General features: G+C 45.5%; 2 protein-coding genes across 3 annotated transcripts in view; both read right to left on the bottom strand.

The window, feature by feature from the left end:
* CRACR2A (calcium release activated channel regulator 2A) overlaps positions 1-20,207 on the bottom strand; it is an 86,850-nt gene extending 66,643 nt beyond the window's left edge. Inside the window, exon 1 of one of the 2 annotated variants that reach the window (XM_072145426.1) lies at positions 20,039-20,207. The gene's annotated coding sequence lies outside the window, so the exon portion shown is untranslated. Of the gene's footprint in view, positions 1-15,246; positions 15,339-20,038 lie in introns of those variants that run through there. The other variant, XM_072145427.1, reaches the window with a different exon arrangement.
* LOC140128882 (Y-box-binding protein 2-A-like) lies at positions 7,363-8,123 on the bottom strand. The gene has a single exon (XM_072150579.1). The coding sequence runs from the start codon at positions 7,934-7,936 to the stop codon at positions 7,409-7,411; it is 528 nt and encodes a 175-aa protein (XP_072006680.1). The 5' UTR covers positions 7,937-8,123; the 3' UTR covers positions 7,363-7,408.
* Positions 20,208-22,875: the final 2,668 nt, after the last annotated feature.

Below are 22,875 nucleotides of genomic sequence, written 5' to 3'. Positions count from 1 at the left end.
TTCATTCACTACATTACAGATCATTGTCACCCTGAGTCCTCCACAGGGGAAACTAAATTTTTATATCTGATGCAAATTAATCTGAAGTCCTGTTAGTAGTCAGTAGATTATATTGCCTTTGGTGGCTCCATGTTGTGTAGAAAAAAAATTAGTTGTGATTGATAGGACTAGAGATGAGCGAGCACTAAAATGCTCGGGTACTCGTTATTCGAGACAAACTTTTCCAGATGCTCGAGTGCTCGTCTCGAATAACGAACCCCATTGAAGTCAATGGGAGACTCGAGCATTTTTCAAAGGGACCATGGTTCGGGAATAAAATGTGTTATTTAATTGAAAAAGAATGTCTTCCGATAAGTTAGCAGATGTATACAAACATCTGCGATCTATTCTTCACTGTTCCGCGCGTATATTATCTCCCGACAAGTTAGCAGATGTGAAGAACAGTGAAGAATAGAATAAAAACAGTGAACACAGTGAACACAGGATCATTTAAGAGAAAAACACAGTGCAGAACACAGTGAAGAATAGATTACAGATGTTCGGCACATCTGCTTACTTGTCGGGAGATACGCTGTCCCGGGATCCATGCTGCTGCTCCCCGGTGTCTCCATGCTGCTGCTCCCCGGTGTCTCAGTGCTGCTGCTCCCTGGTGTCTCCGTGCTGCTGCTCCCCGGTGTCTCCGTGCTGCCCCGGTGTCTCCGTTCTGCCCCTGCCCCGATGTCTCCGTGCTGCCCCGATGTCTCCGTGCTGCCCCAGTGTCTCTGTTCTGCTCCTGCCCCAATGTCTCCGTGCTACCCAATGTCTCCGTGCTGCCCCGATGTCTCCGTGCTGCTCCGATGTCTCCGTGCTGCCCCGATGTCTCAGTGCTGCCCCGATGTCTACGTGCTGCCCCGATGTCTCCATGCTGCCCGATGTCTCCGTGCTGCCCGATGTCTCCGTACTGCCCCGATGTCTCCGTGCTGCCCCGATGTCTCCGTGCTGCCCCGATGTCTCCGTGCTGCCCCAGTGTCTCCGTTATGCCCCTGCTCCGATGTCTCCGTGCTGCCCGATGTCTCAGTGCTGCCCGATGTCTCCGTACTGCCCCAATGTCTCTGTGCTGCCCCGATGTCTCTGTGCTGCCCCGATGTCTCCGTGCTGCCCCGATGTCTCCGTGCTGCCCCAGGGTCTCCGTTCTGCCCCTGCCCCGATGTCTCCATGCTGCTCCGATGTCTCCGTGCTGCCCCGATGTCTCTGTGCTGCCCCGATGTCTTCGTGCTGCCCCAGTGTCTCCGTGCTGCCCCAATGTCTCCGTGCTGCCCCAATGTCTCCGTGCTGCCCGATGTCTCCGTGCTGCCCCAATGTCTCCGTGCTGCCCGATGTCTCCGTGCTGCCCCAATGTCTCCGTGCTGTCCGATGTCTCCGTGCTGCCACGATGTCTTCGTGCTGCCCCGGTGTCTCCTTGCTGCCCCGGTGTCTCCATGCTGCCCCGATGTCTCTGTGCTGCCCCGGTGTCTCCGTGCTGCCCCGGTGTCTCCGTGCTGCTGTTCCCCCGATGTCTCCGTGCTGCTGCTCCCCGGTGTCTCCGTGCTGCTGCTCCCCCAATGTCTCCGTGCTGCTGCTCCCCCAATGTCTTTGTGCTGCTGCTCCCCGGTGTCTCTGTGCTGCTGCTCCCCCAATGTCTCTGTGGTGCTGCTCCCCCAATGTCTCTGTGCTGCTGCTCCCCGGTGTCTCCATGCTGCTGCTCCCCGGTGTCTCTGTGCTGCTGCTCCCCCAATGTCTCTGTGGTGCTGCTCCCCCAATGTCTCTGTGCTGCTGCTCCCCGGTGTCTCCGTGCTGCTGCTCCCCAGTGTCTCCGTGCTGCCCTGATGTCTCTGTGCTGCTCCCCCAATGTCTCCGTGCTGCTGCTCCCCAGTGTCTCCGTGCTGCTGTTCCCCGGTGTCTCTGTCCTGCTCCCCGTGTTCCTCAATGTGTTCTTCATAAATGTATATTGTTCTTCACATAGTATTTTTTTTCGCACCGTTCCGCGCGTATCTCCCGACAAGTAAGCAGATGTGCCGAACATCTGTAATCTATTCTGCACTGTGTTCTTCACTGTGATTTTCACTTAAATGATCCTGTGGTCACTGTGTTCACTGTTTTTATTCTATTCTTCATTGTTCTTCACTGTGTTTTTTTAATTAAATGCTCGATCTCGAGCAGGGGAAATACTTGTCCGAGCAACGAGCCATTTCGAGTACCTTAATACTCGAGCGAGCATCAAGCTCGTACGAGTATACTCACTCATCTCTAGATAGGACGTATCTCTTCTGGAAAACTCTATCATGAAAGATTCACTGTCGATCATTTATGAGCAGCTGTGTAGTTGTCCTACAGTGGCTACTAATGGACAAATGTGGTATTACACAGCCCTCATTCACTACATAGCAGTTCAAAGTCCTCCAGAGGGGGAGGAACTATTATTTAGTTTTAAAAGTTTTTTTCGTTTTAATTTTTAGGAGTGTTGCCGGTTTATAATTTTATGTTATTGTCAGTGAAATCCCTCTGTATGGGTAAGAAAAGGCCTGATATTTCTTTTTTCAAAAAATAAAAATGACATAAAAGTTCTCAAATCTGAAAACTCCTACGCTCTCGGAGATCAATTGTCAATCGTCTGATCATCTAGAGACCTAAAGCTGCACTCATCAGTGATCAGATTGGGGTAGCTTAAAGGGCATCTACCACCAGGATGAAGGACTGTATGTAAATGAGCCTCAGGGTCATTTGCATACAGTCCTTCATCCCGGTGGTAGAAGCCCTTTAAAGCGCCTGTGGATTTTACTGGCAGTGGCCTCTACAGGAAAATTATGGTATTACATGAAGTCCATTCAAATTAGACAGAATTGAAGACACTTTTTGAATACTTTTTACATTCTGAATAAACACTTTTAAATTCCTCTTCTATCCCCTTAAAGGGGATGTCCAGTTACATAAAGTTATTTTGCTAATCAGTGGGGGGTCCCAGTTGTGAAAAACAGGAGTGTTCACACCTATTGTACCACCAAAGAATCGCTCTGCTGCTCTATTCACAGTCTTTGGAACTAATGGAGATTGCTGAGTCCGGCGATCAGTTATCTCCATCAGCGCCATAGAGATGAATACAGCAGTAGGAGCATGTGTGATCAGTTGCTCTGTTCATGTGGGGTACAAACAAGTGATCCGTAGGTGGTTCCACCACCGGAATTCCCACCAATCAGGGTAGGGGTGATGATTTTTCATGCGAGTGGCTGGATAACCCATGAGATATGAGATACAGAAGATCCTCACAGTGACCACTACAGGTGAGATGTGGTATTACAACTTGTATGATTCAAAGACATCCACTTTCTGAGTCCTGGCTAATATAGATTGGTCTGAAATATATATATATGTATATATATATATATATATATATATATATATATATATATATATCTGATAAGTTGGGTCTCCTAAGAGTTTATCAGATCCTCATTAAACTAAGACCAACCACATCAATCAGGTGATCGAGGTTCCTTTTATGGTCCCCTGGTCCAGGTAGGCCATTCATTGGCCAAACCAGGTCCTGTGACCACCAGAAGTTGGGTGTAAGCCTAAGAACCAGAAGTTTTCCCCACCCCTGACCCAACCCCTTTAAATTTCCTGGAAAACTCCTTTAACCTAAGACAATAATTTGACCGAGGTTGCAGTACCTGATAACAAGTGTGAGGACAGTAAAAAAGCCAAAATCATTACATCCAAAATCATGCCCCAAATATTGAAAAAGCCATTGATACGCGTCTGACAGGACCTCATTCTCTCCCTTCCCATTTAGAATATATGTAGAGGAGCGGCTATTCCTCTCAACTTCTTCTGTACACGTGCACACCCTGCTATACACAGCCGAGTGTGCATGTGTTTTGGATGAAGAGAAGGGAATAACCAGAGGCCATAGCTTTTGTCTGTATTTCTTTTCCAATCTGTATGCGCCATAACACCATCGCCAGTCACAATCTCCGCCCTGACGTATAAAAACGCAAGGACGCATTCAATACATGAAGAAGCTAATAGAAACTCTCCTTCAATTAAAAAACGTGTTAAACATGATTTTACCTGAGATTTTATCATGGAATGGGCTCAGGCAGCCAGAAAAAATAAAGAAAATTTAACAGCCATCACCCATAGGGTATTGTCTTAAAGGGGATGTCTACCATCAGTTATATAAAACCATTGCCTTTAAGGGCACATTCACACACACACACGTCCACTCAGTTCAGGGATGAAATGTCTAGAATTCTAGAATTCCCTCTTTTATGTGAAAATCTCAACCATTTACCTATAAAAATCTCCTCCAAAGTCATAAACAAATGAGCAGAGAAGAGTCATATTTTGCTTGAGATGAGTTTAGAGGATCACTTCAGATGCCCCTATCTTCGGTTCTATAGAACCTAAAAACATCCATCTGGTGTCATATTAAGTTCAATATCTCATCTCTCGGGATTTGTGGATCAGTAAGTCGGAGATTGAGTTTAAAAAATAAGCAGGACTTGGATTTTTACCTGCAGCTCGCATTTCTAACTATTTCTTTAGCCTGTATCTCCGGTTCTGTAGCTCTGAGAACCACAAGCCTGATGTGTTTTGAAAGATATGATTCCTGTCTTTACTCTCACAGCAACATCATGTTACTAGGTGCTACAAAACCAAAGATAGCGGCTTCTGAAATGACCCTCCCCTGCAACCTCTAAACTTGACTCATCTCAGGCAAAATATGACTCTTCTCAGCTCATTGTCACAGTTTTTTTTTATCGGTAAATGAGTGAGATTTCACATAAAAGAGGGAATTCTAGAAAAGAACATTTCATCCCCCACCTGAGGGGGCTGCGAGTTTAAATGAGGTAAAATCTGGTGACAGGTTCCCTTTAAGTCAATACCCTTTAAAAAGATTGGCCTCCTTATAAAATAAATAGGGATATATGACTAATACTGTACATAGAAGCAGAAACATAACTTTGTGACCACAAATCAATAATCATTTTATTCAGGTGCAAATTACCCTAGAGGAGGGTAAATCCAAAATTATCAGATTTACCTACAGGCAGCAACAAAAGCCTCTGCTCTCCTTGAGAAATTTCCGACCAATGTCCGTTTTCAGCCTCTACCTCTGTCACCACAAACAGGCAACAGGACAAACTCAGCTCTGCTGCGCCACACAATCAGCGCTGCTACATCACTACTCATCCGGATCATAAATGTGACTCATAAATCCTCTGATCCGTGCACTAACGCCAGCGTACGGTGAATGTGCCCCATTGTCCTAGTGAACCCCCAAAGACCCAAAAGGGCTCAGTAGTGGATTATATTATAGTCAATTTGGGCAGTAGCCCAGGGCCCAAGTCTTCTAGAGGGCCTAGGCCACCCAAAACACCCACCAAATTTTAGACTAAGAAAGATCTTCACCCATGAAATCCTCATACATCTGTTCCTGCTCTCAATACACAGGGACACAAGAACCATTTCAGGACATTTGAAGGTCCTCCAAAGGTCCTGAAACCGCATATTAAAAGCAGCAGAAGGGACACATCCTCCGTTCCCCAAGAAGCTGATTCTAGTATCAGATGTAGGAAGTGATTCCAGACTTGTAGGGGCCATAATATTCATATTGTAGGGGTCTTATCCGCCCCTGAAAGGGGTATTATTATTACAAAATATTTGCAGGCTCTCTCTTTCTGATTCTCTGGTGTCTGGAGGTTAGAGACTATGGGGGTCATTTACTAAGGGCCCGAATCGCGTTTTCCCGACGTGTTACCCGAATATTTCCGATTTGTGTCGATTTCCCCTATATTGCCCCGGGATTTTTGGCGCACGCGATCGGATTGTGGCGCATCGGAGCCGGCATGCACGCGACGGAAATCGGGGGGCGTGGCCGAACGAAAACCCGATGGATTCGGAAAAACCGCCGCATTTAAAAAACTAAAAGTCACGGAGCTTGCACTTACCTTCAGCAGGAATAGGCCGGTGTACTTGAGTGCATTTCAGCGGACTTCAGCGCAGCAGCGCCACCTGGTGGACGTCGGAGGAACTACCTTAGTGAATCCCGGTCGGACCCGAATCCACCACAGAGAACGCGCCGCTGGATCGCGAATGGACCGGGTAAGTAAATCTGCCCCTATCTGTTATGATGTCTCCCATACCCTCCACACAAAGAATAGAGGGGAATCTGCTCCATCTCTCATTCCATAACAGTAGAGTCATATATCAGGACATTATAGAGTAGTAATGAGCAGTATCGATGTGTATAAAGCACTTGGGGTGAGATAGAAACTTAACACCATCTCCTTCAGCCTGTGCCTTTGTCTCCATAGACCTTTAGGTTGAAAGATGAATGCCACTGATGTTTCCAATGAATTTTCGGGGAGGCTGTGAGGGAGACACTGGACTTGATTCCAGTCATTGGCACCTGCACGTACCCCACATTGTTGACCGGACCCCTACTACTTGATTAAAGCCACTTCACCCCATTGCTGAACCCCAAAAGTTGAATGTTTTTGTGGCTGCGTACTTATGACTTCCTCCCATCACCATTACCGACCATGACCTTACAGCTCCAACAACGTGTCCATCACCAGCTGTGGCTTCCCAGAAGACCATATGGAGTGAGAAGACCATACGGTTGAGAAGACCATATGGAGGGAGAAGACCATATGGAGTGAGAAGACCATACGGTTGAGAAGACCATATGGAGGGAGAAGACCATATGGAGTGAGAAGACCATATGGAGGGAGAAGACCATATGGTTGAGAAGACCATATGGAGGGAGAAGACCATATGGAGTGAGAAGACCATACAGTTGAGAAGACCATATGGAGGGAGGAGACCATATGGAGGGAGGAGACCATACGGTTGAGAAGACCATATGGAGGGAGAAGACCATATGGAGTGTGAAGACCATATGGAGTGAGAAGACCATATGGAGTAAGGAGACCATATGGTTGAGAAGACCATATGAAGGGAGAAGACCATATGGTTGAGAAGACCATATGGTTGAGAAGACCATACGGTTGAGAAGACCATATGGAGGGAGAAGATCATATGGCTGAGAAGACCATATGAAGTGAGAAGATCATATGGAGTGAGAAGACCATATGGTTGAGAAGACCATATGAAGGGAGAAGTCCATATGGTTGAGAAGATCATATGGCTGAGAAGACCATATGAAGTGAGAAGATCATATGGAGTGAGAAGACCATATGGTTGAGAAGACCATACAGTTGAGAAGACCATATGGACGAAGAAGACCATATGGAGTGAGAAGACCATACAGTTGAGAAGACCATATGGGGGGAGGGATTCCTCAAATACGATGAAAAAACTTTACGACTCACTACCAAATTCTAGCCAAAGATATTTTACTTCTCTCTCTGGTGTTGTATCCCCTTCACCGTAAGAAACGTTGATAATATTTGTGATTGTAGGGGGCATGCTCGCTCCCTTCAACCGGAAGCCCACCAGGACCTGTGACGTTGTTGGCCTCTACGCCCTTTTCTCCTTCCACAATGTCAAATTCCACCCTTTCGCCATCCCCGACGCTTCGTAGATTCTTGTACGGATTGTTCCTTTTGATGGCCGTCTGGTGGACGAACACGTCCTCTCCGGTGTCGTTGCGGGTGATGAAGCCGTATCCGTTGCGCACGTTGAACCACTTCACCGTGCCTTTCACTTTCCTGGTGAGCACTTTCTTCTTGCAATGACTTGACCCCGCCTCTGTGACTTTTTGTGGGCTCCTGGACTCCATCTTGGTCACGCTCCTCCTGTTACAACTGTAGGCGATGCATTTTTTGGCCTCAGCTCCTTCCTGTAACAGTCTAATGTGGCGCAATGTGATTGAGGGATTGCCGTGACAGCAGACCTTCACTTTGCTCAATTTCATCATGGACAGCTCACGTGACAATTCAGCGACGTCCATCTTGGTTGATGCTAAAATTAGTCCACAGTCCAATATTCTGGTGACTAACCCTTTAAGACCAGCTCAAAAGGCTTCCAACAAAAGGCTCCAACAGTCTCACTTTAGCTCCTGTAGACACTACTTAGCAGAGTACTGGACTCATCCCTTCTGTTTGCATCCGCTGTAACGGCCGATGTGGCCACGCCCCCGCGCTCCCTTCCTCCGGTCTCCCAATCAGCTTGGGATCATCCCGAGCCATTGCTGACAGAGACTCCGCCCCCAAGCAGAGTGAGGGAGAGTTCGCAGCAGCAAAGTGCTTACTAAGTAACAGCACCAATGCCAGAACCGCAGGGGCGGCACCAAACAAGATATAAAGATATAACACGAGGGAAGGGGAGGGTCACATCGGGCTGGTGAAAACTCAGATAAGTATTAGATGCACAGAGCTCTGACTAGGTGTCTCTAGTACACAGCACCCCTCCCCCTCCCTGCCGCTGTCGGCTCTCTGCACTGTGTACCGGCACTGCTGCTGTGGACTGAACAGACAGGAGGATCTAAGCAAACACAGGTAAGAGACCAAATATGGAGCAGAACACCCCAAATCAACACTAGCCCACCAGGGGATCCTTCTATGTACATCCTTGTCTTGTGCAACATCAGCTAGATGTGAGTTGATAATGTTCTGCTCTTGTGCTGTGCTCTGCCACTTTGTACCTGCTCCATCTTACCAGCTACTACTACCCCCTCCCCCTCGACTACTGTCCTGGTATGGGGGAGGGGCATAATGTACTTCTCAAGTTTCTCAAGTAACTACATAGCAGTGTATGTGTGTAGATGTGTAAGTAAATCTATGTTTATGTGAGTGATATGAATGGGTGTTTATGTACAATGTGTATGTGTATGTGACTTATATATATATATATGTGTGAAGATTGTGTATGTTAGTGCTATGGATATGTGTTTATTTGTACTGTGTGTATCTGTATTAGTGATGTGTATGTGTGTTTGTGTTTGTAGTGTGTGTAGGATGTGATTGTGTATCCTTGTGCCATGTGTACTTGTGTTTGATGCAATGTGTATCTGAGTAATGTGTGATGTGCATGTGTGTAATGTGTATGAGTAATGTCTATGTGTATGTATGTAATGTGTATAATGTTTATGGAAGTTCGATGGATTATTGGATACTGAGCTCCGTTTTGTGGTTGGGTTTTGCATGGTCCTTGTTTCCCCTTCCAAGGTCCCTATGGAAGCTTCATATTCGGTCTCAGTGGTACATAAGTTCTTGGATTTAGATATGGGTCAAACACCTGCCAACTCATCTTATGGTGGCCTTATAACTTGAGCAGATGTTGGTTAAGTCGGTTTCCCTCCAAATCCAATTTTGGTTCTGCCTCCTTCAGTGATTTGCATACTGGATGAACCAGTGCAGGCCAACCATCTAATGTGTAGCAGATGTTGGTGGGGAACCTTGAACCAAGCACCACCAGAGGAGTCTGGCAACATATATTTCCCCTCTATCTACGTGTACGTCCACTCTCAACCAAGCTGGCACATCTATGGAGAAGACCAGGAGATAGAAACCTCTCGTGGTGTCTTAACTTACTTCCTTATAGGAAAATATGGCATGAAAAAACTCCATAAGATGTTCAATTAGTCCCACCCAGAGTAGCGGTTTTGCCAATGTAAGTCCGATGGGTAAGGCGACCCTCAGAAGATATATCGTTCTGTTGGGTTAAGTATTTTTGGTCATCCCCACCAAGGTAGACCTTACGATGCTCTTCTTGATCAGGTTTGCTGATGGAAAGGTCTTCATATTCCAAGTCAATGTTCTAATGTTCATCCATCATCTAATTCTAGATTGGGTAGATGTTGAGTAGAGGTTTTTGGCCTATTTCTTCTTAACATAAGTGACTTAGATAGTGGCTGCAGCTTCTAGACATTGTTTATAGGGCAATTATACCATTAGATTATTCACAAAGTCACAAACCAGTCAGTGGATATAATGGTCACAGGGACGGGGCAATGTGTCAACTACTGTAGCATTATATCATTTATGGGGCTGGAGAACTCAGTATCCAAGAAGCCAATTACACACTGAAGAGGAGAAGTTTTGGAGCATTAGATCAGACTGAAGCCATGAAGCCACGCTGAGGAGCAAGTGAGGAGACTAGCCAGCAACTGATGGACATGTGACAGTGGAAAGTCCAGGAATTAAAAGAAACTTGTAAAGTTGTTAGTGTAATATCTCTGGTCATCATGAGCATGCTCAGCTCCTCCTGCTCTATAACATGCTGCCTGCAGATAGGACACTGTGTACAATCTGCTCAGCTCCTCCTGCTCTATAACATGCTGCCTGCAGATAGGACACTATGTACAATCTGCTCAGCTCCTCCTGCTCTATAACATGCTGCCTGCAGATAGGACACTATGTACAATCTGCTCAGCTCCTCCTGCTCTATAACATGCTGCCTGCAGATAGGACACGATGTACAATCTGCTCAGCTCCTCCTGCTCTATAACATGCTGCCTGCAGATAGGACACTATGTACAATCTGCTCAGTTCCTCCTGCTCTATAACATGCTGCCTGCAGATAGGACACTGTGTACAATCTGCTCAGCTCCTCCTGCTCTATAACATGCTGCCTGCAGATAGGACACTATGTACAATCTGCTCAGCTCCTCCTGCTCTATAACATGCTGCCTGCAGATAGGACACTATGTACAATCTGCTCAGCTCCTCCTGCTCTATAACATGCTGCCTGCAGATAGGACACGATGTACAATCTGCTCAGCTCCTCCTGCTCTATAACATGCTGCCTGCAGATAGGACACTATGTACAATCTGCTCAGTTCCTCCTGCTATATAACATGCTGCCTGCAGATAGGACACGATGTACAATCTGCTCAGCTCCTCCTTCTCTATAACATGATACCTGCAGATAGGACACTATGTACAATCTGCTCAGCTCCTCCTGCTCTATAACATGCTGCCTGCAGATAGGACACTATGTACAATCTGCTCAGCTCCTCCTGCTCTATAACATGCTGCCTGCAGATAGGACACGATGTACAATCTGCTCAGCTCCTCCTGCTCTATAACATGCTGCCTGCAGATAGGACACTATGTACAATCTGCTCAGTTCCTCCTGCTCTATAACATACTGCCTGCAGATAGGACACTATGTACAATCTGCTCAGCTCCTCCTGCTATATAACATGCTGCCTGCAGATAGGACACGATGTACAATCTGCTCAGCTCCTCCTTCTCTATAACATGCTGCCTGCAGATAGGACACTATGTACAATCTGCTCAGCTCCTCCTGCTCTATAACATGCTGCCTGCAGATAGGACACGATGTACAATCTGCTCAGCTCCTCCTGCTCTATAACATGCTGCCTGCAGATAGGACACTATGTACAATCTGCTCAGCTCCTCCTGCTCTATAACATGCTGCCTGCAGATAGGACACGATGTACAATCTGCTCAGCTCCTCCTGCTCTATTATACACTTTTTGCAGATAGGACATTAGTCCCTGTGTATAATATATCAGATAGGGAAACATGTTCTGACCTCTCGACAATGGATGTGGTCAGCTATAAATACCATATACAAGCAGGAAGAAAGCTGCAGATTTTATTATTATTACTCTTTACATCTTATGCAGCTCCCATCACATCACAGCTCATATCATTCCCACCCTCCCCGGCTTTCAGTATAATATAATGGGGGGACGGGGGGTATTTGCATTGAGTGACAATTTGCACCTGAAAGTCCTTGAAATGTAAAGTAACATGTAAAAGAAGACATTCTACGCCTAATGTAACGAGCTGTAATTCATGAGCAGAATGCATAATATAAAAAAAACCGCGTAATTTAAAAAACAATTTGTGTCGCAGGATCAATCACTCACATGCACCGGGAATAGGTTGGTGAACTCCGGCGGACCTCGGCGCAGTTGCGACACCTGGTGGACATCGGGCGCACGACCTTAGTGAATTGCCGGAAGACCCGAATCCTCGTCGGAGAACGCGACGCTGGATCGCAACAGGACTGGATAAGTAAATGACCCCCAATGTCTCATCTCAACCTTCAGTCATGCATGGAGTAGACCTTGGTTTTTAATGTTCCCCAATCGTATGACTATGTACAGTAGATATGTCTCACGATAACATCACAAAAGGTCAAATCTACTCAAGTAGGTCTCTTATTTTGGATTTTGGTAGGCTTCCATGACTTCAACCATCATCATGTGGCTACCCATGGACATCTTGGCCATTCCAACGTATGAAAAGGCAGAAACCAGTGGATCTAAAGTTAAGACATGGTCCTACTGGTGCTTTGATGACAAGTGGATCCCTTGATTGGCACACAATGGGCACCAAGGATCCAACAGAACTTCTCATGAAGTTAATTTGGAGGGAATAACCTGCTACTGAGGGCCAAGTAGATATGTAAATGTTCTCTTAATCAGTGATGGTGAGCCTTCAAAATGTCTCTGGTTGACCTAAAGTCTAACATGGTTCTGATTATCATGTGATCACACCACCTAAGGACATCAAAGGGGTTGTCCCACAACTGACAAGATAAGTGAAATAAAGCTTGAATACTGGTACCCCCAACCATTTGTAGACAAGTTAACTCTCTGGGTGTAGTGCTGCACTCTTCACTTTGACCCTCTTGGAGCTAAAACAACGATCCAGGACTGATCCTTTGTAGACAAGGTTCCTCAACTGCTATTTATGTTCAGAAAGTAAAATTTCAATGGAGAGGTCCATCATCAAGCTACCACCCCGATTGAAGTTTGTAGGACCAAAGGGGATGTCCAAGGACAGTGCTAGTGGGCATTTGTGATCACGAGGATCCTCAAACTGCTCCTAATGAGTGGAGGAAGTTGAGGGACATGAGGACCTCCATACTACAGATCATTGTGGCCCTCGATAACCAGATATTTATCAGTCCCACCAAGTTAGGTTCTCTACTACCTTCATTGTAGACCCCCGTTGACTTAAGAAGGGTCCACCCAGTCTTGATTCTTACAGCTAAGTCTATCTTTTGGTGGCATCAGGTGGTGATGGGCTAAGCCCTGAAATCATCTCAAGGCCTTGTGAACTGCCAGCTGCACCCCGAGGGGACGTTGAGGGACATGAAGGTGGTGGAGTGTTCTGGCGTCTTGCCTGCACAATCGGTAAAACCAGTGACCATTCAAGATGGCGTAGAATTGTACACCCCAAGCAGCAGATACATGAGAAGGCCGGAGACTCCTGAGGTATCCGGAGGGGGCGGGACTTTCATCACTTGTGCGTCGGAGTATGATAAATGCCCCCCTTTGACATTTCTCTACGACCTAGTTCCTCAGTGGATAGTTTACATTACAGATCTCCCTTACGAGGTGACGATGGTGACAGATGATATCACATATCTAATCTTTTGACAAAATTGACTGAATTGTTGTCTGTTGTTGTCCTCCGGGGTACGGAAGGAACAGGTATTGTGAGTTTTATCCCCTATTGTCACTTGTCATGTTGTGAGAGACATCTCTGAGTATTCGTCCATATGCGTAAGACATCTGTAATCCATACTCAGTACGTGAACCGTGACACAACGAGAGTCTCAGGTGGAACCGATGGTATTGTAAGCCGAAACATCGCATGGAACAAAGACCAGAGTTTTCTTCACTTAGTTAAGACAGTTGTTAGATGGATAGATTAAAAGAAAGAAAGATTGACAATGGATAGATAGAAAAACAGCTCAACAGATAATGGATAGATAGATTATAGATAGATAGATATGAGATATATATGAGATAGATAGATAGATAGATAGATAGATAGATAGATAGATAGATAGATAGATAGATAGATAGGACACCATGCTAGTAACGGGTTGGACCCCCTTTTGCCTTCAGAACTGCCTCAATTCTTCGTGGCATAGATACAACAAGGTGCTGGAAGCTTCTCAGAGATTTTGGTCCATATTGACATGATGGCATCACACAGTTGCCACAGATTTGTTGGCTGCACATCCATGATGCGAATCTCCCGTTCCACCACATCCCAAAGATGCTCTATTGGATTGAGATCTGGTGACTGTGGAGGCCATTTGAGTACAGTGACCTCATTGTCATGTACAAGAAACCAGTCTGAGATGATTCCAGCTTTATGACATGGCGCATTATCCTGCTGAAAGTAGCCATCAGATGTTACAGGGTACATTGTGCTCATAAAGGGATGGACATGGTCAGCAACAATACTCAGGTAGGCTGTGGCGTTGTACCAAGGGGCCCAAAGAGTGCCAAGAAAATATTCCCCACACCATGACACCACCACCACCAGCCTGACCCGCTGATACAAGGCAGGATGGATCCATGCTTTCATGTTGTTGATGCCAAATTCTGACCCTACCATCTGAATGTCGCAGCAGAAATCGAGACTCATCAGACCAGGCAACGTTTTTCCAATCTTCTACTGTCCAATTTCGACGAGCTTGTGCAAATTGTTGCCTCAGTTTCCTGTTCTTAGCTGAAAGAAGTGGCACCCGGTGTGGTCTTCTGCTGCTGTAGCCCATCTGCCTCAAAGTTGGACGTACTGTGTGTTCAGAGATGCTCTTCTGCCTACCTTGGTTGTAACGGGTGGTGATTTGAGTCACTGTTGCCTTTCTATCAGCTCGAACCAGTCTGCCCATTCTCCTCTGACCTTTAGCATCAACAAGGCATTTCCGCCCACAGAACTGCCGCTCACTGGATGTTTTTTCTTTTTCGGACCATTCTCTGTAAACCCTAGAGATGGTTGTGCGTGAAAATCCCAGTAGATCAGCAGTTTCTGAAATACTCAGACCAGCCCTTCTGGCACCAACAACCATGCCACGTTCAAAGGCACCAAATCACCTTTCTTCCCCATACTGATGCTCGGTTTGAACTGCAGGAGATTGTCTTGACCATGTCTACATGCCTAAATGCACTGAGTTGCCGCCATGTGATTGGCTGATTAGAAATTAAGTGTTAACGAGCAGTTGGACAGGTGTACCTAATAAAGTGGCCGGTGAGTGTATATGAGATAGATAGATATGAGATAGATATGAGATAGATATGAGATAGATATGAGATAGATAGATATGAGATAGATATGAGATAGATATGAGATAGATATGAGATAGATAGATAGATAGATATGAGAAAGATGATAGATAGATATGAGATAGATAGATAGATAGATAGATAGATAGATAGATATGGATAGACAGTGCATTTTGTGACTGTGTAATGGATAGATACAGAGAAATGATCTAAATTATCTAGAATCCTCCGTCTCTCCCCTCAGTACAGGTAAGTACCTGGAGTAGCTCCGGCCCCTCGGCTTGTTTCATCCTGTTATTACTGTGAGTAATTGGAGTCTGGTTCTGTGGCTTTTACATAAGATCCTTCTGCTGAATACCAGGAAACGTCTCCCACAATTCCATAAACACTCCAGGTATTTCTTGTAATCCTGAGAACCGAGCGCCACCTCTACACAAACACCGCGCCGAGCAGCCGTCAATATTGACCTAAGATCCCTTTTATTTTATATAGCTGCAAAGTAAATGTGACTGCGCCCAAGTTATATCCCCCCCCCTACCCCCTGCTGGGCCGCACTCACTGCTCATTATATTACATTCAGCTTTACGGATGTATCTGACGTCAACAAAAAGTAGAGCAGAGTTGTAGTGGCACCATATGGCAGCGCTGTGGGTCTGTAATATGGATCCATTAGGATTAATGATCAAGTATAAGCAAAGGGTAATTCCTGATAACTCCACCCACACACAGTGATTGACAGTGAGCGTCCTGATTACTCCGCCCACACACAGTGATTCAGTGATTGACATTGAGTCCTGATTACTCCACCCACACACAGTGATTGACAGTGAGAGTCCTGATTACCCCACCCACACACAGTGATTGGCAGTGAGAGTCCTGATTACCCCACCCACACACAGTGATTGACAGTGAGAGTCCTGATTACTCTGCCCACACACAGTGATTGACATTGAGACCTGATTACTCCGCCCACACACAGTGATTGACATTGGGTCCTGATTACTCCACCCACACACAGTGATTGACAGTGAGAGTCCTGATTACTCCGCCCACACACAGTGATTAACATTGAGTCCTGATTACTCCACCCACACACAGTGATTGACAGTGAGAGTCCTGATTACCACGCCCACACACAGTGATTAACATTGAGTCCTGATTACTGCACCCACACACAGTGATTGACAGTGAGAGTCCTGATTACCCCGCCCACACACAGTGATTGACAGTGAGAGTCCTGATTACTCCACCCACACACAGTGATTAACAGTGACAGTCCTGATTACCCCACCCACACACAGTGATTGACAGTGAGAGTCCTGATTACTCCTCCCACACAGAGTGATTGACAGTGAGAGTCCTGATTACACCACTCACATAGAGTGATTGACAGTGAGAAACCTGATTACTCCACCCACACACAGTGATTGACAGTAAGAGTTCTGATTACTCCATCCACACACATTGATTGACAGTGAGAGTCCTGATAACCCCGCCCACACACAGTGATTGACATTGAGTCCTGATTACTCCACCCACACACAGTGATTGACAGTGAGAGTCCTGATTACTCCACCCACACACAGTGATTGGCAGTGAGAGTCCTGATTACTCCGCCCACACACAGTGATTGACATTGAGTCCTGATTACTCCACCCACACACAGTGATTGACAGTGAGAGTCCTGATTACCCCACCCACACACAGTGATTGACAGTGACAGTCCTGATTACCCCGCCCACACACAGTGATTGACAGTGAGAGTTCTGATTACTCCACCCACACACAGTGATTGACAGTGAGAAACCTGATTACTCCACCCACACACAGTGATTGACAGTAAGAGTTCTGATTACTCCATCCACACACATTGATTGACAGTGAGAGTCCTGATAACCCCGCCCACACACAGTGATTGACATTGAGTCCTGATTACTCCACCCACACACAGTGATTGACAGTGAGAGTCCTGATTACTCCGCCCACACACAGTGATTGACATTGAGTCCTGATTACTCCACCCACACACAGTGATTGACAGTGAGAGTCCTGATTACCCCACCCACACACAGTGATTGACAGTGACAGTCCTGATTACCCTGCCCACACACAGTGATTGACAGTGAGAGTCCTGATTACTCCACCCACACACAGTGATTAATAGTGAGAGTCCTGATTACTCCTCCCACACACAGTGATTGACAGTGAGAGTCCTGATTACTCCTCCCACACACAGTGATTGACAGTGAGAGTCCTGATTACACCACTCACATAGAGTGATTGACAGTGAGAAACCTGATTACTCCACCCACACACAGTGATTGACAGTAAGAGTTCTGATTACTCCATCCACACACATTGATTGACAGTGAGAGTCCTGATAACCCCGCCCACACACAGTGATTGACATTGAGTCCTGATTACTCCACCCACACACAGTGATTGACAGTGAGAGTCCTGATTACTCCACCCACACACAGTGATTGACAGTGAGAGTCCTGATTACTCCGCCCACACACAGTGATTGACATTGAGTCCTGATTACTCCACCCACACACAGTGATTGACAGTGAGAGTCCTGATTACCCCACCCACACACAGTGATTGACAGTGACAGTCCTGATTACCCCGCCCACACACAGTGATTGACAGTGAGAGTCCTGATTACTCCACCCACACACAGTGATTAACAGTGAGAGTCCTGATTACTCCTCCCACACACAGTGATTGACAGTGAGAGTCCTGATTACTCCTCCCACACACAGTGATTGACAGTGAGAAACCTGATTACTCCACCCACACACAGTGATTGACAGTAAGAGTTCTGATTACTCCATCCACACACATTGATTGACAGTGAGAGTCCTGATAACCCCGTACACACACAGTGATTGACAGATCTTGTACCTACTCCATAGAAGTCTAGATATGGGTATAAAAACAATTAACCCATGAAGATTATAGCTTTCCATAAAATTCATTAAAATGAAGTTAACAAGGATGATAGTTACATTATAGAGGACACGTGTGAACAATGCCATAATTACATGTGACGGTGACCCGAGGCCTGTCATTAACATATCTGTTCTATGTTGTTACATCAAATTTCATTAACACTGCCGGCATAGTCATCGGCATCCTCTGCCAATTCCACGTGGGCAAACAATGACAAATTAGAGTTCATTTCCAGGAGTCTCAAAGAAGTTGTAAAACAAGGCCCCATACGGCCTAAACCAGCCATTCCATAATAGAGTCTTAAAAAAAAAATTACAAATAATGCCCTAAAAACTACCCCTCATATAACTACAATGAAAAATATAAAAAAGTTACAGCTTTCATAATTAATTGATGAAGAATAAACTTAATTACTATCAATTCCCTTTAAGGGGACCTTCCACCAACTCTAGCTCTTTGCAGCCATTAATAGTCTCTGCTCCACCGATTCTGGCGCAGTTGGATTTTCTTCTGTAGCCTGCACTATTCCTGAGTAATCAACTCCACTATTTTAAGCAACTAATGTGCTTATTTTATTGAGTGGGTCCGGGGGAGGAGCAAATAGTCTGGCACCTCCTACGTAACCATAGAGAATCGTATTAGCCAATCGAGAGCCAAAACTAATAGGGCTGATCACTCGGAAACATATATCCCCCCTTCCCCACAAACTATCACATCTCACTCTGAAGGATCTGCACGTGTTCCCTTTAAATTGCTGAGATCCTTTAATGACTCATTACCAAGATTTAGAGCGCTGCCCCTTTAAAGGAAGTGGCTCAGCGAGCTGCAGAGCAGGTTTGTAAAGCGTCATGTAATGTACACACTGATTATCAGGGCAATTTATATCCCTGCCATAGGGCTCCGCAGTCACCTAGTACCTCAGTTATCATCAGGTGTGTATTATGAGGTTCTGCAGCAGCTGAGGCGTGTATTATGAGGCTCTGCAGCAGCTGAGGCGTGTATTATGAGGCTCTGCAGCAGATATGTTGAATGTTATGAAGTTCTAAAGTAGCTGAATATGTGTATTATGATGTTCTGCAGCAGCTGAGGTTTGTATAATAATGTTCTGTAGCAGCGGAGGTGTTTATTATGAGGCTCTGCAGAAGCTGAGGTGTATATTATGAGGTTCTGCAGCAGCTGTGGTGTGTATTATGATGTTCTGCAGCAGCTGTGGTGTGTATTATGATGTTCTGCAGCAGCTGTGGTGTGTATTATGATGTTCTGCAGCAGCTGTGGTGTGTATTATGATGTTCTGCAGAAGCTGAGGTGTGTATTATGAGGTTCTGCAGCAGCTGAGGTGTGTATTATGGAGTCCTGCAGCAGCTTTGGTGTGTATTATGCAGTTCTGCAGCAGCTGTGGTGGTTATTATGATGTTCTGCAGCAGCTGTGGTATGTATTATGATCTTCTGCATCAGCTGAGGTATGTATTATGCAGTTCTGCAGCAGCTGTGGTATGTAACATAATGTTCTGTAGCAGCTGACATGTGTATTATGATGTTCTGCAGCAGCTGAGGTGTGTATTATGCAGTTCTACAGCAGCTGTGGTGTGTATTATGATCTTCTGCAGCTTATGAGGTCTGTATTATGAGGTTCTGTGGTGTGTATTATGAGGTTCTGCAGCAGCTGTGGTATTTAACATAATGTTCTGTAGCAGCTGACATGTGTATTATGATGTTCTGCAGCAGCTGAGGTGTGTATTATGCAGTTCTGCAGCAGCCGTGGTGTGTATTATGATCTTTTGCAGCTTATGAGGTCTGTATTATGAGGTTCTGTGGTGTGTATTATGATGTTCTGCAGCAGCTGAGGTGTGTATTATGCGGAAAGGATGAAAAAGCATTCGGACCACCTATCTGTTCAGAATCATCAGGTTCTAGTATGAGAATCAGAACATTACCAGTGGCCTGTATGTATATATATATATATATATATATATATATATATATATATAGACAGAGGTAGGTCCAGGGTGCTCGTGGACAGGTGAGACAGCTGTTGGCCGGCGCTGACTTGTCAGGATTCAGTCCCAGCAGCAGTGGAGAAGTCCCGTTACTTACTGCGACACCCCAAGCGCAGGATGCTCAGCGCCTCTGGTCCTCCATCCCACCAGGGACAGCGAGTAGAAGCGCGGTGATACCTCCTCATGGAGGACCTTCTCCTCCCGCGGCCGCTCAGTCTCTGCTCTACAGAGTGCTGGGAGGATCGAGAAGAGACATTGTGAAAGTGAGTGAGCGAGGACAGGGCGGCCCCGGGGAGGGACTCGCAGACTTAGGAAACTTGGCTGACGGGTAACACGATAGATTACATCGCTGGGGAAGTTGACGTGAAGCCCACTTTAACTCCTTAGTGACAAGTGTGAGCTTTTCCGCAACATCGTATCCGTGTGAGGGCTTGTTTTTTGTGTAAGAGTATTTATTAAGAACTGGTTGTGACCAGATTGACTGTTATCCCCCATCCACAGGATATGATCAATGGGGGGTTCGACCACCAAGGATCCCGAAAACAAGGGTCCTAATCTCACTACTTTATAAAGCACCAGGTCGAGCATGCGTACTGCCACTTCATTCAATACTGCAGAAGTGTCGGAAACTGCTGAGCACAGTGCTCAGATATCTTCGGTACTCCTATTCACATTGAGTGTTGAAGATACTCCAGCGCTGTGCTCAGCAATTTATGACACCCCCATAGTATTGAATGGAGTGGCAGTAGGCACGCTCGACCTGGCGCTTCTCAATTAGTGAGAACGCAACCCCCGTTCTCGTCATCGGCCGTGTTTTTTGTATTGTTTGGAATTTATTTATCAGTCCGGTTTTAAAACGCATCCGTTTTTGACTGTTTTTGTCAGTTTTTCCCAATTATCTTAATAGATAAACAGGTTGTAAGCAGCCAAACGCATGGTAAACAATCACAAAATGGTCAAAAACGGATGCGTATTTAAACGGACTAAAAACGCTTGCTTAAAAACGGACCAAAAACGCCATGTGTGGCATCACCCTTTGGGTTCATGCAGCAGTTTTAAATCAACTACTAGGAAAAAGCAGTCATGTTTAAAGGGATATATGAATTAGTGATATATTATATATTATACGTGGCCTGATAGCAGAAACAAATAGTGGAGCGGGGAGCCTATAGCTTCCTGCTCCTCCATTGAATTGAAATACAAGATTTAGTTAAAACCAGTAAAAAAGTTACCGGAACAATGTTTCAGTCCCAAAAATCCAGGACTTTCCCACTGAACGAAGGACGATAGAGAGGTACGGGTTATATACAGACGCATCGTAACGTTACATTTGCTATTTACCAATTATACCAAACTCTGTTTTTGGAAAACGTTGACTAAAAATACTTTTACTTTGTTCTGGCAGGGGGAGGGGTTTTCATATTATATAAGCCCTCCATATGTTGTTCACTGTTTCCTTCCCACCGCTGATGTTGATATAATGTGGGTAGTGGATAACTTGTTGCGACCAGACAATCCCTTTAAGTCAATTTTGATTCTTCCCTTTAAAGGAAATCTACCATTGAAACCATTTAAACTTACTCATGGATCCCGGCACCAGGACTGTGGTAATCTCCTTGTATTAGTTCATGTATCCATTGCCTCCTGCTTTCTAAAATCAAAATTATGCTAATGAACCTAAAGGGCTCTGGGATGAGGTAACAGAGTGCGGTAGCTTCACAGGCTGTTACATTGTGCAGGAGCACTTCCACGTTCTTCAGTCCTAGTGTAAGTGCTCTTGCACAGTGTAACAGCCTGTGAAGCTACAGCACCGCCGAGCCACTCAGACTCATTAGCATAATATAAAACTTATTTTTAGAAGGAAGGAGGCCATGGATAACAAATATAAGACTCAAGTGACGTGCCTGGGTCTATGAGTAAGTGTCCCTGGTTCATCATGATGGATTTGTTGGTAAATTTTCTCAAAGAAGCTGACCTGAAAAGAGCCGACACATTGTAATGACACCTGCATTTGTGTCAGGTGGCCCTTTAGTGATGGGTCGTTCACGAACGAGCTGGCACAAAGAGCCGCCTCATTTGCGTGAACAACGTGAGCCGGCTCACTAAACTCCACCCCTAAACAGTTCACCACGCCCCCTTTAACCCGATAAAATCGTGTTAAAAGTGGAGGGGTGTCCGGTAACTGACTGGCCTGCAGCTCCCTATTATATATTTAATAGGGAGCCATTCAGGAGCCAGCTCACTAAAAAGAGCCGGAATTCCCATCACTATGGCCCATATTACTGGTGGTCAGTATGTTTTTATGATGGGGACGAAGCCACAGTAACCAGCGGAAACCTCCATGCCCATGCCGCCCACGTCTTTAAGTCAAAAAATCAAAAATAAAATGTACAAAAAAGTTAAATTTGGGGGAGATTTATCAGAACTGTTCTAGTTGCCCATGCCAACCAATCAGAGCTCAGCTTTCATTTCCCTACAGCTGTTCATAAAATTTAAACTGAGTTCCAATAGGTTGTCAAATTTACCTCAGACGCTCCTTATAAAATAAATCTCCCCTAAAATGTCTATTTTAGGATCACACATCCAATTGAATAAGAAATCTTAACTATAGGCACAGTAGGATCATATGAAGTAGCATGTAGCTTTTGAGGACACCCAAAAACTCTGTTAGGTGTGTACAGTTGTGTTTTTCCAACATTCACCTACAGATTTATCTTTATTAAGCAACAGCGCCCCTCTTGTGCATTGGATGTGTCTGGTATTGCAACTGAAATTTGCAATACCAGGAATGGATCAAAGTGGTGCTGTCAGATGGGCGGAGCCAGGGTATCAGGACCACCCACATGGCAGTAGAAAGATTAATTAGCAAACGTCCAGTGTTATTTCAGTATTCAATGCGAATTTACTCTCAGGTAGGTGGTTCTAGGCATCAGC

The sequence above is a fragment of the Engystomops pustulosus genome, chromosome 4 (assembly GCF_040894005.1).
Source record: "Engystomops pustulosus chromosome 4, aEngPut4.maternal, whole genome shotgun sequence".
NCBI lineage: Eukaryota > Metazoa > Chordata > Amphibia > Anura > Leptodactylidae > Engystomops > Engystomops pustulosus.
Note: the sequence above shows the minus strand (reverse complement) of the source record. Positions and strands in the feature narration are given on the sequence as shown.